At 38.0% G+C, this 15,556-nt stretch overlaps 1 protein-coding gene across 4 annotated transcripts in view; it reads left to right on the top strand.

Moving 5' to 3' along the window:
• The window catches only part of Nyap2 (neuronal tyrosine-phosphorylated phosphoinositide-3-kinase adaptor 2), a 251,140-nt gene that overhangs the window by 203,583 nt on the left and 32,001 nt on the right, over positions 1 to 15,556 (top strand). For 2 of the 4 annotated variants that reach the window (XM_006972110.4, XM_042260035.2), the window contains exon 7: positions 11,330 to 11,433. In XM_006972110.4, coding sequence (XP_006972172.2) covers positions 11,330 to 11,433 — 104 coding nt within the window. Of the gene's footprint in view, positions 1 to 11,329; positions 13,172 to 15,556 lie in introns of those variants that run through there. The other 2 variants (XM_076549957.1, XM_042260037.2) reach the window with 1 other exon arrangement.

Genomic DNA, 15,556 nt, shown 5'->3' with positions numbered 1-15,556 from the left:
TGAAAGAAATCCTTTCCTTTACAAGTTGCTCTTTGTAGATGTAACCAACCGTCTTATTAAATAAGAAACACAGAAACAATGTAAAAGAGAAAGCCGAGAGGTCAAAGCTCAGAGCTAAAATCTCACCCTTCCTCCTGCTGTCCCAGCTTCGCGAAAGAGACCTACTTCCTGTCTGTTCGTTTTTTTTATAGTATTTTGTTCTGCCTTCTCATTGGTTGTAAACCCAAACACATGACTGCCTCGTCACTGTCTGAATGTACAGCCCCCTAGGTCTTAAAGGCATATGTCTCCAATGCTGGCTGTATCCCTGAACACACAGAGATCTATGGGATTAAAGGCGTGTGCCACCACCACCACCACACTCTTGCTATGGCTCTAATAGCTCTGACCCCCGGACAACTTTATTTATTAACATACAATCAAAATAATATTTCAGTACAATTAGATTACCACCACAGCTCTTGGTCAAAGTTTTTATCACAACAGTGGAAATTATACAGCTTTAGGGAGGTCACCCCCCTATGTTTAAATGTAGTTTTTCTGTGATGCAGCTATTTTGAGATCACTAACACTCCAGTCAGGTTTTATATGTTCAAATAAACACTTCAGTGCACTAGTTTAAAAAGGTAGACTCCAAGATAATTAGAAAATTTATTTAAAGGTATTACAAATGATATTTAACCCAAATTATGGAATTGAACATGATTACCTCTGAAGATTTTTTGTGTCATAATTTGATATCATGTCATGTCTACTTCACAAGAGCTTACATGTGCATGGGCTAGTGTTATTAAATGATTTTTTTCTAACAAAACAATACTAAGGCTCAAACAGCAGTATGTAATTTTCAGTATTATTTGGTAAATATTATTTTCAAATCAAGGAACACACTTTAGGTATTTGAATTTCAGTGTAGGCCTTGCCCAATGGCTTATAATAATTAGACGGAATTTTCTTATTTCCACTTTGGCATCCAATAGTCATTCATTTATTCATTCATTCATTCACATATTTTATTCAGTGCCACATTATTAAGTATTGAGTATTACTGGAGGATGGTGGTGCTGATGGTGGGGTAATTAATGGCAGAGGTAAGAAACCAACCACAACACTTCCTTTGGAGCATGCTGTCTGGCATCCTGATGATACGGAGACTAAGGCTTCAAGGGTAATTAGGAGGAATTACATTCAAGCAAGAGTGAAGGGCTGGGAAGGGCTATGACTTTAAGATTGGATGTCCCGTGTTGTACAGGGGCTAAAAAGAGAGCAGAGAGGCAGCTCAGAGCCTACATTTCTGATTTGAGTCTTACCTTAAAATGACAGGAAGCCATTTACGGATTTTAAATCCAGGGCTTATGTGATCAACAGGAGCCTCTAACTTATCATCCTCCTAAAGCAAGGGCAACAGAATTATGGAGATAAATAGCTTGTCCCAAATGGCATGCCTTATAAACCAAAAGAGAAATGTGTTCTTTGCTGTTCAGCCTGCGCAATTTCTGTTTCTGTAACTAACTAGAAGGTGTGTTGTGGCTGATTCTGTTATTGTACTACCATATTATAATGTTAATTCTTGGAAGCATGAGCAACCAGATCACAAATGTGTTTTGCTTGTTTATGAAAACTCAAAACAGGAAAGTGATGCGTACTTGGGTGGGTGCTGACTCTTCCCACACATCCGAGAGAAACACAAGGTCTGATGTGGTGAGAAAGTACTGTCTGATGTCCAGGAGCTTGTTATTGCTTTCCCAAGGGTTTGATGGCAGAAACAGCATTGTTGCCCTTTGCCCCCATTCAATAAAATGGGACAGCAGTCTTTGTTTTCCCAATAGCTTCATAGAATTTTTCTTAGGAAATTCTAGTCTTACTTCAATTTTTCAGGAAAAGTAAGGTGTTTATTAAAGTCATAGGATCAAGGATTTGGGTGACATTGACTTGTTTGTCAGAGTACCTGCCCATGAAGTCATTTAGAGTCTAAAGCTAGAGTCTCAACTTACCAGATTTATAATATCAACCAAACTCAATTTCCATTATAAACATACACAGAACATGATATTGTGCACTATAGAGATACTATGAACACTACAGAAAAAAATGCAATCTGGTAATAATTCCTTTCTTATCAAAGAAACCTTGAATTTCCAGCTAATCTCTAATTGAGTCTCTTGAGGAGAAGTCACCAGCCATAGACAGTTCAGCTGATAGAGAAGCCATCTTTTTTATGCTTGCCTCAGTAAACGATTAGACCCGCCTGAGAACTGTGATGACAATGTGCTAGCTGAGTTTTGCTTATAACTCCAGCAACCAGGGTCTTTCACTGCCTGGCTCATGACTCTTCTCTGGCCCTCTGGGGATACCCTGTTTGATAGTGTTCCTACTGGCACCACTAAGCTATCTTTGGAAAGACCACATAGGTCCACTGCAGCAACACCACTCACAAAGAACACCCTTACTGTCTCTCTGAAAAAATATAGAAGCCATTACCCTAACAGAAGGCTCGGTCTGATTTATGTTAGGCATTGAGACAACTTCAGGAAGCTTAATGTTTTCACTGCCATCTACTGTTCAAGACAGGAACTACAAACTCCACGTCCCTTCTTCCCTCCCTCCCTCCCATTCACCCTGCTCTGGATGCTCCAGCTCTCTTGCTCTTTCATCCTCTCCCCAATCTCTCCATCCTTTAATTTGAAGGTTGATCAGTACATTTTAACACCTTTTTTTCAAGAAGCATGGGAAATTTTTAAGAAATGGAGAAAATTCAATTTCATAAATATCAACTATAAAATAATTCATTTTATACTCACCTCCTTTAAAATATGGTTTAAAATTATTTGTTTCATGAATACTCAATCAGTTACTATCAGAGACCAGTCATTATCATGCTAGGATTAAGCAGATAAAGGAAATCCAGTCATAGATAGATAGGTAGTTAATGGGGGATGAATATTTAAATGGCCTTTTGACATAATTGCATATACTCCTCTTTAGTGTCCTTCTGAAGCTCAATGAACACTAGTATCTTAAAAGTTAGTCACCATTTTTGCATATCAATAAACTTACCATACTTTTGTCCAGTTAAAATTCATAATTTTCTCTCGACCTGCAAAATACAACTTTCACTTACCGTGATTTATAACCTCACGTGACTAGAAAATATCAGTTCACCAAGACTGCCCTAAGTGCCATTCTGCCATATGCTGAGGCATTCCATTATAAAATCAATATAAAACATCCATTAATACCTACACTGATCTCATAAGAAAGACTTTCAAATGTTGGGTGTTCTCAAGCTCGTGGTGATATAGATGCAAGTATTCAAAATTTGTACTTTTTTTTGTCTGAATCCTGAACTTACTGTTGTGAATAGATACTGTCAGCTCTCTTCTTTGAGCCAGTAGAATCCTCGCATTCATTCTTAAGGAAATATTTGTCTCTTCCCAAGCCTATGAGGTAGGGAACAAAGCAGTATAGGCACACTTTGGTACCTCTGCTATGATGGGCTTAAGAAAGAGCAGGTTTGTGCATCACTGTTGGCATTTCAATGCATCTCTCAACACAGTGAATTAAGGTTCTTAATATTTTCATTTAAAAGAAAAGAGTTTTGACCTCATTATCTGATACCTAAAAGAAATTAGGGTCCCTGGAACTTCTGCTCTAGAGTAAACAAGAACAACCATGAAAAAGGATCAGGTTGAATAAAACTTCTGCAAATGGACTTCAGTCAGCCACGTGTATCTCTGTTGCTTTCTGTAATAGTCATTAAGGTGGCAGCATAGAGCCTTAGGCTGTTGAAATATAGCACGCCATTTCCCTTTATATGTCTCTAATAGAGCATGAAATGTATAACTGCTCACACGCTAGTGTTTGCTCATTAACCCACTGCAAAATCCACTCTAATAAAAAGAAAATGTCATTAGTACCATGACCAATTTTAATTTTAATTTTTCAGAAAGAAATAGTTTTAACATCAACAAGTTAAAAGATATGGAACATTTAAACCTACTACTTTCTTCTATTTTGTTATTGTGAAGCAGAGTATACTATATTTTTATATAGTATAAATGTATTTTTTCCTAAAATCAAGGAGATGAAATGGAAGTGACTTTTCATAAATGTACTATACTTTAAATTTCATAACACAAAGTGAAATTTCTACCTACGTGGCAATACATATTCAGTTCTGGTTCAGTTCATCATATATATTTGAGTTTTACGTCTCAACTGGTAGATTTGCCTTATACAGTATTTTTAAAGAAGATTAAAGATAATATTTATTCAATAGATAACATATCTCGTTCTGTACATAAATACTTAAGAATTTAAGATATATAAATCCCTTTTTAAGTGAAAGAACATTTTTGCATTCATTTGAAGAGATGTAAATACCTGGGTTATTTTAGAAATGACGTATTACCCTGAAAGAGGGTGACATCGGAAACCATGTTCATGATACATTCCATTATGCCACCCTGTTAGAACCTACAGCATCTTGAACATCACCAAACAGGAAATGGTATGATTTATATTCTCTCAAAAGAAGAATGTGGGAGACTAGGGACCTTGAGCTCTCAGACAGAAAAAGGAATGTAGTGACAATTTCCACCAAGATATGTGTGTGATTCTCTTTTGCTTACATACAATAGCCCTAGAATTCTCTACATCCATTCACAGATCACAAAAATCACTTTACTGTTCTTTGGAATTTAGGTTTTTATTCGGTCTCTGAGACTCCTGACAATTACCATACTGTAGTAGAGTGACAGTTATTTGACCCTTCACAGGACTCTGCAGCTAGCTGGTTCAGGATACTGGGAGTCATTCAAAGCTGCACATATCTCTTTTGTCCACTCGGAGGGAAATTCCTTGGAAATCTAGAGAGAGACAATATCTTCTTCCATGATAGGATTTTACATCTTGATTACTCCCCCCCCATTTCTGCATAGTCACAAAATAGATGACAACACTTTCAGATTTGTTTTCCCTTCAGTGCCATAGCCATAACACTCAGGCCTATCACCTGCTCAGAGATCTACAAAACTATCTAAGTTTTGTATCTAACAAACTAAAATTCGGACTTGGAAGGTAGCTCAGTAACGAAAATGGCTGTCATGTAAACATCAGGACCTGAGTTTGACGACCCCCCCCAAACCCATGTAAAATAAAAGCTGGTGTAGTGGTGTTCACCTGTAATCCCAGAACTTGGGGGTAGGGAGAGGATAACCTCTAAGGTTGCCTGTTCCCCAGCCTGGCCTAATGAGTGAGCTCCAGGCCAGTTGGGGACTGTATCTCAAAAAAAAATAAAAAAAATCAAGTGAAAGGCACCTGAGGAAAAAGTGAGGTTGTCCCTTGGCCTCCACATGTGTGCACATATGTGCACATATACTTACACACTCCTGTATTCTCAAATGAACGTGAATGGATACACACACACACACACACACACACACACACACACACACGATCCTGCTATGTTATTAATAACAAAGTTATTAATATTAATAACTTTTAACAACAAAAATATAATACGTAACAAAAATATAAACATCAAGTACAGTGTGACATGGGGTGACGTTGCTAAATTTACCAACAAAAAGATGCCTTTATGCTTGAAAAGGTTTTCTAGACTAGATTGTCCAGTTCTTTAAGAGTTTTTGAGTATGGTGCTAGGTTGGTTGTATACATTTTAAAATCTCAAATTGAAGATGGTGAAGTAAGAGGTTCATGAGTTCAGGACCAGCCTAGTAGCCAAGTACATGTTAATAGGATTAATTAAAACTCAATAATTAAAAACAAACTATTAAAATTCATTAATAAGTGTGTGTGCATGCATGTGTGTGTGTGAAAATTAGATTTAGTTCATAGCTTGATGTAATCTTCATACTTTTGCTATGCTAGGTAACAAAAGTTTTAAATGTCTTTGGAGCATGTCGTAAGTTCTCATTACTATTAACATGCCTATCTATCTCAAATGACTTATATAATTATTTTCAAAAAATATCTTCATCAGAAATAAAAGTCTGTAGTAAACAAAGTTTGGTGTACTGGGGGAGCTCTCTAACTTCTGTGCAGTTCTGAGCCATTGATTGGCAGCTTTGAGCATGAGAAGTGACTTGGAAACCAGATCATGTCTCTGTTAGTACATGCTCTGCAGAAAGGAACATGAAGAATGGAGAAAAGACGGGTGGGTTACCACATTTGACTGACTTTTCTTCTGTGATGCTAGATGAAAGTGAGATCTCTTATTTATTCACTCATTCACTCATTTTGGAGAAAATGTACTTATCTCTTAAGGTCATGAAGGTAGTCATTTGTCTTTCTGACAGCAGGGACCGCCAATCCACAGAGAAACAGCTGCCTCCTCTTAGAGTGTCTCCTATATCAATGCTCAGGGACAGAAATCCACTTCCCCTTCTAAGAAGAAGATGAGAAATGGTTGCTGATTTGTGTTTGTTTTTTGAAACAAAAAAAAAACTTATAAGAACTAACAAGTTATTTAATTCACTGAGTACTTAACTGAATGGGGAAACATGGGTTACTACTGACCTGGAAACACCTTGTGATTATGACCTGTAACTTCCTGCCTTTTCTCTCTCTGCCCTCCTTCCTTTTCTTCCTCTCTTAAAGTCCCTAGCTTGCCTGTCTGTTTCTGGATCTCCTCTATTACTCTTGTTCTTTTCCTCATCACACTCAATCTTTAAGTTTCACAAGCAACATCTACCTCTCTTGTGGACCATTATTTGTAGAGTTTTCAAAGGAAAGGCTCTTTTTCCTTGGTTATAAAAGGAATAGCTGTCCTCGAGCTCACATTAACCCCTTAATGGGATGAATATTCTTGAAGCAGGACAGTTCTACCTTACATTTCTTCCCAGGCATGGGCTCATTGTTTTTTACAGCCCCTCCCCAAACCTAAATGTTATACTCAAATTGGAAAGAAAGCTTAGGTATCTATTGTTTAAGTCTGAGAGAATATTTTGGTTTTGAAGATCAGAGATCTGGACAATTTAATTTTGATGGTATAAACCTAAATACTCTCTAAGAGGGTCAATTACAACTAAATTTTTTTCTGTTTTTTTCAGGGTGGTTTTGTATAATTCTTTTTTCCTTGACATCTCAGTGTCCATAGAAGCATTTGTGGCATCTATAGTCTCATAAACACCACAATAAACTCCAAGTGCACCTCAGTTATAGGCCATAATTTGAGCCAAAATGAGGGATGCAACTCACACCATTAAAAAGTATGAGTGTTAATTCACACACATGTGTGTGAGAGTATATGTGTGTATCTACCTATATGCATGCATACATAATGATTTATGGGAATAGTCTCAGTCTAAATCAGCAGGTAGAATCTAACCCACATAATGTAAACTAGTATCAAACATTTGCCTGATGGGTGACCTGACTCCAGAGTTGACCCATAGGATGTCTTGCAAGTAGTTTAAATTGCTACTTGCAATGGTTTACATGCATAAATGGGCTAAATAACCCTAGCATAATCTGGAATGACTTCCAGGGGTAAAGCCAGGCTTTCCCATACATAATGATATCTGGCATTTGTTTGGACGGTAGTGATATTTACTTTGCATATTAGAGAGATCCATGACTATATTTAGGAGTTGCTAATTAAGTCAGGGTTGGACTGAAAACCTCAATAGTGGAAATTAATCTTTAGTTATATTAGACAGTATAAAAGGCCTTGGAGTATGCCAGACAGTTACTTTTTATTAGAAAATATCATCAACATAAACTTGAAAGGAACCTTAATGTAAACAAATAGCATGCAAGATCTTATCATAAGAAAAGAATATTGAACTTTCTCATCAGATATGCTAACCCAGTAATGGGCTATAGTGACACAGTGGTTTCTTGTAGAGACATTATTGACCTGGACTCTGACAGAAGCTTTACCTGCTATTTCATGTGATGAGAACTAATTCCCTAAGTAATTCCCCAAGGATTTCTGCTTCCTGGTAAATGAGGTTAGATTGTAAGTGACAGCGACACTTTATGTTCTCATATCATATAAAATATACTCACTCAAACAGCTTCAATTCCAATCACACACACAAAGCTAAAGTTTTCTAACACAAGTCCTAGAAGGTCATAGCCCCTTGAATGAGAATCATTGCTTTAATGTGGAGTGGATCTAGGCCTCGAATCCAGGTATTACAACATATTCTGTGTTGTTTGACTGGTTTTAGAAGATGTGCCAATCTCATGTTGGTGAGTTTGAGTATTTTCTGTGATAGAAAAATACATAATAATTGAACATCTACTTTATGGTCCGTTCCAACTAAAAATGCTCAAAGTCATAAGCATTGAATAACTACTAAGTAATTCTGGAAGATGGGAAAGGAAGCAAAATCAATGGATGGTTTACAGTCTCAGCAAAGAGTGAGCCCTGATTTGATGGACAGTTCATGCATGGCAGCAACTTGAGGGAAAGGATAGAGGCAGACCACTGTGTATCCATGAACAGAGAGAGATTTTTCTGTGTTCTGCAGAGCAGAGAAGAACAGACAATACAGTAGAAATTACCAAATGATATCAGATTGCAGAGGATTTCTGAAATAACTTTTATTTTTGTGACATTATATATGGGAACACGGTAAATATTTAAATGGTCAGGTAAGCCAATGGCAATCCATGAAATTCAGTTTGATATAGATTCCAAGGGAGTTGTGAGCATAGATATTATGGAAACCAGTGAGGAGATCTCAGAGGTATGAATGGGACAAGCAGGAGACACAGCAAAATAAAACCAAAGTTCTAAGAGGTCTATGTATGTACAGAAAGGGCGGGGGGGGGGCAAGGAGCTGAAAATGTCCACGATTTTTCCAAGAAAATAGAAGCAGTAATCCTGGTATACACTGGGAAACTAGGGCTGGAGGGGAGCTGGACTTTGGTGTAAGTCATTAGAAAACTGGTCTCTTCCAGAGGCATGAGAAAGGCCTGGTGTGCAGAGGGCACTGAGGCCAAGGCCAAACAAGAGCACATGGAGAGGACAGAGCTTCAGATCCTGTATGTGACACAAGAAGAAAACATCAGAAGGCGGGAAACAATGCCCTGTGCAGAGTAGAAGAACAGAGAGAGAGGAAGCAATCAGGGCGGGAAGGAGAGAGAAGAGGGTGTGTAGGCTGTAGATGGAAAGAGAAAAGAGGAACATAGTTTCACTAAGCATTGAAGGGAAATAGAGGTAAGGGTCACTACACACATGTATGCAAATGCATGGGTACAGTACATGGATGGGCATCTGTGTGTCCAGGAGTAATAAAAGCCAGTGTCCACTAGGAACACACATTATATAGGTATGATGTCCATTCCCAATTTTCAACTTAATGAGATCTGGATTCACCCAGGGGATAAACTCTGGGCATATTTGTGGGTGATTCCCTTCATTGGGATAATTGAGGAGGGAAGATCCATTTGCCGTGGGTAGGACCAGTGCCTGGGATGGGATACTGGGCTGTCCAGAAAGGAGAAAGTGAGCTGAGTACAGGCGTCGATCACTCTCTCCTTCTTTACTGTGAATATAATGTGATCAGCCGCCCAAAGCCTTTTAGACAGTGGCTTCTCCTCCATCTCCATTGACCTGTGAGCCAAAGGAAATTTTATTCCCTCTTAAATTGCTTTCATCAGAGTATTCTATCACAGCAAAGGAAACTAAGGTACCAGTATTTTTCTCTGAACTTTACAAGTCATTGCTGCCCTGTTAAGCAAATCCACGACTCTGTTAAAAGGTATCAAGGATTTATTAAGATATCAAATTGGGAGAAATACACTCACAGATACAGAACAAAGTAAACAGCCACCATCATCCTCCATTCTGCTGCAGGGGTGAATGGAACCAGTCTTCTTGTCTCTGACCACCTCAAGAGAGAGAGAGCGCCCCCCTCCACAATTTTAAGCAGTCACATACCCAGAAAAAAATCATGCCTCTATCAGGCCAGATACCCCAAGGTCATTGGCAGAGCAAATTCCCATAACCCCATCCCACATTTTTTTATTCCTTGTTAGCTCTACTCTTCAGAACCTATATCCTGAGAAATAACATATTTCTTTTAATACTATTTACTTATATAAGCAATATAGTGAATGAAAGAAATACATCCTAAAATACTTTGCATTTCTGAGAAGCTTCCATAGCTCCAGATTCCTGCTCACATTAGACTGTGGCACCTATTGGGCAGCATCTTTAGGTTCTCTCTTTCCCAGGCTCCCACAAGAAGGCATAAACCCAATAAATGGCAATGTGTTGTGCTTCTCTTTTCTAACTCATTTCCAAACTCCCACCAAATGAGTATAGACACAACATCTGCCTCCTTTGAGAGAGTATGAAGTTTCTTGGAATATGGATACTCAGTGTCTTCACCACACAGCCTGTGCAACGTGTTTGGTGCTGTGCATATCCTAGGCATTTTGGAAACTAATCCAAGTTCATTTCACATGATAGGTATAAAATGAATACCCAAAAGATTGCAAATGTTTTAGAAGATAATTATAAAATTAAAAATAAATGGAGTGCCTGTGAGATTTCCCAGTGGGAAAGACAACTGCTGGCAAACGTGACAACTGGTAACACATTCCTACAAGGTGTTCTCTGTCTTCCTTTCCCATACATGCCAGGCCCTGTGCGCCAGTGCACCTGCGTGCAAACACACACACACACACACACACACACACACACACACACACACACACACACACACATACACACTGAATCTATCAGTCAGCCTATAGAAAGAAAATGTAGAGAAGTTGAAAAAAATGTTATATGGAAAGCATGATAAACATAATTATAGAAATAAGAAAGGAGGGAAGGAGGGAGGGAGGGAGGAAAGAGGTAAGGAGGGAGGAAAAGGAGGAGAGAAGGAGAAAAGGGGATTGAGGAAAGAGGAAGAACAGGAAGAAGGGAGGGAGGAAGAAAGGAAAATAAAGAGGGAGAGAAGGAGTTACTTGGAGAGGGTGGATAAAACATTTTGGGGCCGTGGAGTCCTAGAAACTAAAACTGAAAATGAACTAAAACATGGTCCCTTGTTTTACTCCTGAATGGGGTGTTTTTCTTCCATGAAAACCAATTCTAGTAAATTGTGCAGGGAAACAAGACCTGTACTTGGAGGGGTTCTGTCTCTATTCCCCAGGAACTCATCTGTGAATAAAGCGCCTTTAAGAACAAGCAGTTATGAAAATGTTTATCCCCAGGATAATTATTAGCCAACACCAGAAGTATTCTGTATGTGCCCACGTGCAGCAAAATGGGAGTGGAGGCAGAGCTCCACCCCACCGATTTGAATGTTGCCTAGCTAATGTTTTCTCTCTCACTTGTTCACAGAACCTAAAGTAAGCTGCAAGCTAGGCCGGTCTGCATCCACATCAGGAGTTCCTCCTCCTTCAGTTGCTCCTCTCAGACAAGCCAGTGACCTACCCCAGAGCCAGGTACCATCATCGTTAGCCAATCGTGATTGACTTCCTGTGATGCACCATACCAAATGCTTCCCACCTGTCTGTCCTGTGTTGCTGTAGACAACGTTTGCATTTGCTTTGATTTCTCTCTGTGTGTATGGGGAGGGGAAGGGTTCAGCATCTGTGTTTTCATCCCCAAGAGAATGTCTTTCTTCTTTTGTGATTGGTGAAACTTTCTTTGCTGTTTGTTACTGAATCGTTTTGTCTCTGATTTCCATCATTCTGAATTATAAATGTAGTAAATGTGCACTATATGTATGGGCATAGTGGCTACTTTAAAAAAAAATTCGTTCTCTTTTCCATGTTCTGTGTACTTTTATACTGTCTTTGAAAATTTATCAACATTTGATAAATTTATCTACTTCTTGTGTAAATTTCTTTTTAAATGTTTTGTCCATAATATTTGCACAGATGTTGTTAATGAATCTGTACATATATTTTAACTCGTATCCTACTATACTGTAACATTTGTGGTAATTTACTCAGATTTTTATTTAGCTTCAAGCATGATTGTAAGACAATGTCAATATTGATGTTCTTATAAATATTCATATAACTATTGACTCCTTTGGATTGAATGTGGCAACTAGTCTTTCTTCATTCTTAGCCCATAGAGACAAATTAGCCAACCAAATAACTTAAATATTTACCAACAGCTGTAGAGTAATAGGACAACCTTTCAAATAAATGGCATTTCTATCTTAAACCAACCATATTAGAAATGTTCTCAGAAAAGGGAATGTAAGTGTCTTTGCATGGCAAATGAGATCTTCATTATCACTTGGAGAAAAGAGATAAGAAATAAAGGCATAAGCTAAAATACCATTTATTCCTTTATAGTATAATATGTCGTTCTGATGTTCATTTGGGTGAATGGCTGTGAATGAGAGTTTAGGACAAGGACAATCACTACATATAAATATTGTTTTGTAACTCAACCAATAGGAAACCAATACCTTAACTGGTGACTTTGGTTATTTTTGCTGTGAGGTATTATGGGTATTAAGCAGGACAACACCATGTTGGAGTAGTGGTTCTGCTGCCTAGCTCTTGTATTTGCATTCATGGTACTCTGGCGAAACAAGACATTATAAAACTAAGAAGATCTTCTAGAAAACTGTCCAGCACTGATCATCAGATTGCTCATCCATCAAATATGTTAAATGTCAGTATCTTTTAAAATCATTTTGTGCTTCTTAGTATTTTTGTCTGACTAAACTATGCACAGCAGTTAATTTATGAATATATGAATATCTACAAACACTTGTCTCTCTCAGGTGCATCTCAAGTATCATTTCGGATCTCTTGTGTCTTAATTTAAACCACTAAAGGCCTTTGTAATTAAATGTATCCATTTTAACTACTCTAAGGGTTGTAGGATATGTGGGAAGGGGACACTTGCCTCTGAGTCACAGTGACAGAAAGGACCACTTCTCTACTGTCTTTTAAACATTGAAAAACAATTCAAGACTGTGATACGCAGATTAGTCTCTTTTAACACAGGAAACTCTCTGTAGCCCAATTGTCTGGTTATGTGTGGTGTATGGTTATTTGTCTGATTGTGTGCTTATGGAACCAGAAGAATGACCAAAAGAGAGTAGGTATTTCAGCAGCCAAAGCTGACCTCCTACTGGACCCCAAGCGTCCACACAGTAGGAATTCCTCTGGGCCATGAAGGAGATTTGGCCTATAGTATCTGTCATTCATGTTAGTATACCTTGAAGTTAGCCCAGCATGTATTTCTAAATACAGAAAAGCCCAGATAGGGGACATGGAAAAGAGTCACAAAGATCATTACACATTATGATGAAGTTGCATTAGCATAATGCAAGTAGGAAAATCCCCATTATCTTATATGTGCTCTTAATAGTTCTGTCTGATTGATTTAGAAAAATGTGAGGCTTTAGTTTTCTGCAGAGCTCTCTATTCTGTTTAATTAATGTCAGAGTTAAATAAAGGAAAGATTACCTTTAAATGGCAGCTGGATCTTGAAATGTTGGAATTATTTAATTTATTAAATATTATTTAATTAACATTCCTGCAAGGAACTCAAATGGCAGGGATTCTGATTATATTTTGTAAATGGCTGTGTTGTAGGATATTTACAATTTAAATATTGCATGGTCATTACATTTGACTGCTTTAAGTAAAAGATATTTAAAGGCCACTTTTTGAGTCCAGCACTCTCTTATAACCCATATCTCAGGAAATCCATTACTGAGACGAATAAAACAACAAACTCATGCCGGTCCCCAAGAGTCTGCCATCTATCCCTTCCTGGTATGCAACGGGGTAATGTGATTTAGAACCTCACCTAAGAAGACTTAAACTCTTTGGGTGGCAGTTAGGTCAAAGGACTCTGGAGTGTCTGCTAGCTGGCCCTGTGGTCCTCCATGTCTGGATGTGTCCTTTATACCTTTCTTGTCAGAAGTCAAAGCTGTCAATAGAAGTAACCAGGAAAAAAATATAAAGCACTGGAGAATATTTTTTTTTTTTACTGTGTGAAAGGCACGGAGATTACAGGAAGATCTGAGGTGAAGTTTGCAGAGTGACAACCCCCGTGCCATTCACTGTCATATCTGCTTCTGGTGTACAGGACTCACGCAGACATGTGCAAAGCATTCCTGTATTGTGCAACATCAGATGGGTTACTCTTACTATCTCACATGGCAACCGAGAGTGCTAGGATGAGGTGGCTACCACAGCCTTTCCAGAGGTTTTTCTTTGCATGTTTCCTTTTGTTTGCTTATGGGATCCTAGAGCCTATGCTAGACCCGAAACACTCAAATATGTCACACATTTTTTTCTGAGCCTGTTTTCTTATCTGTAAAGTATTGGAAGTATTAGTTGATTAGTAGTTATTGTTGAGAATCAATGTGATTTCATATATATGTATATGTATACATATATGCATATACACACATATACATATATATATATAAATGAAAAAGCCTAGGTAGATAATAACTGCTAGAAAAATATTAATTCTTTCTCTTCTTCCCTTATATAATTTAACTCTCTCAATAATCTAATTTTCCTACTTGCTGGAAAATTCTAAGGGGAGTACTTGTAACCAGTGGTATTACAAAGAAGGTGGATGCTGATGGATTGCTTGCTTTGCTCCAGTATTACCAGCCACAGTAAAAGAACAGTGAGAAATTCAACACTCAGAATTTACTAGACAGGAGTGACTTTGTCTTGTCCTGTACTTAGATGTGGTTTGGTTGCAAAGTATGTGAAAATTAACCATAGGTTTAATTTAAGTTCTCCTGTCATATAATATTATTTATTGTCCTATTTGAATTAAATGATAACCGAATGCAATGGAAATACTACAGCTATCTAGGTACTATTGTCCCTTGTGGTTAGGACAAATGATGCAGAAACATGGAGCACATTTTTGCTAAGGTCAGAATTGGCCTTAAGATTTACCCCTCCACTGTTTCAAATACCTTGTTCCTATTAAAAACTATCATGCACATTGTAGAATACACATATAAAAACTGAAATGAATACAGATTCAACAGGCCTGCTCATATGGCTTAGAGCAAGTCAACAAATTAGTGGATACAAGGCTCCCCCTAGCAACTGAAAGGCATACTACAACCTGCACTTCAAAGGTGGTTTATATTAGAGACTTACTGTCTTGTTTTTAAATACACCTTTTGGGAGGGGGGAAATAAGGAGTCACATCCAATGCCCCAGAGTGCTGTGCATCTTTATGAGTAGATGAAGCTTATTTCATGGGGATTTATGATATCTTCCATTCATTCTTTATCCAAACTGAGTCTCAAGCAAAAAGGTTACTCTTCTTCCACAGATGGAAACCAAATCCGGGGCGGGGTGGGGGGGGCAACTTAATTCAACAAATGGAAGAATATCTTCTTGAATTTCTTTCTGCCACCAATGTCTTTGAAATGAGTAGCCTATGAGTCCTTCCTAAAAAGAAGTTCTTTCTATCCGGTGGGTAAGTTTACCTCCAACTTAGATGGCCAGGGGAGTATTAGGAAATGTTTGTACATTAATACCAGCTCTCAGCCCCACTGCACTTATTTTACTGGCTTTCAGTTTTCCTAATTCTGTGACCCTTTCATTC

The sequence above is a fragment of the Peromyscus maniculatus genome, chromosome 13 (assembly GCF_049852395.1).
Source record: "Peromyscus maniculatus bairdii isolate BWxNUB_F1_BW_parent chromosome 13, HU_Pman_BW_mat_3.1, whole genome shotgun sequence".
Classification (NCBI taxonomy): Eukaryota; Metazoa; Chordata; class Mammalia; order Rodentia; family Cricetidae; genus Peromyscus; species Peromyscus maniculatus.
Note: the sequence above shows the minus strand (reverse complement) of the source record. Positions and strands in the feature narration are given on the sequence as shown.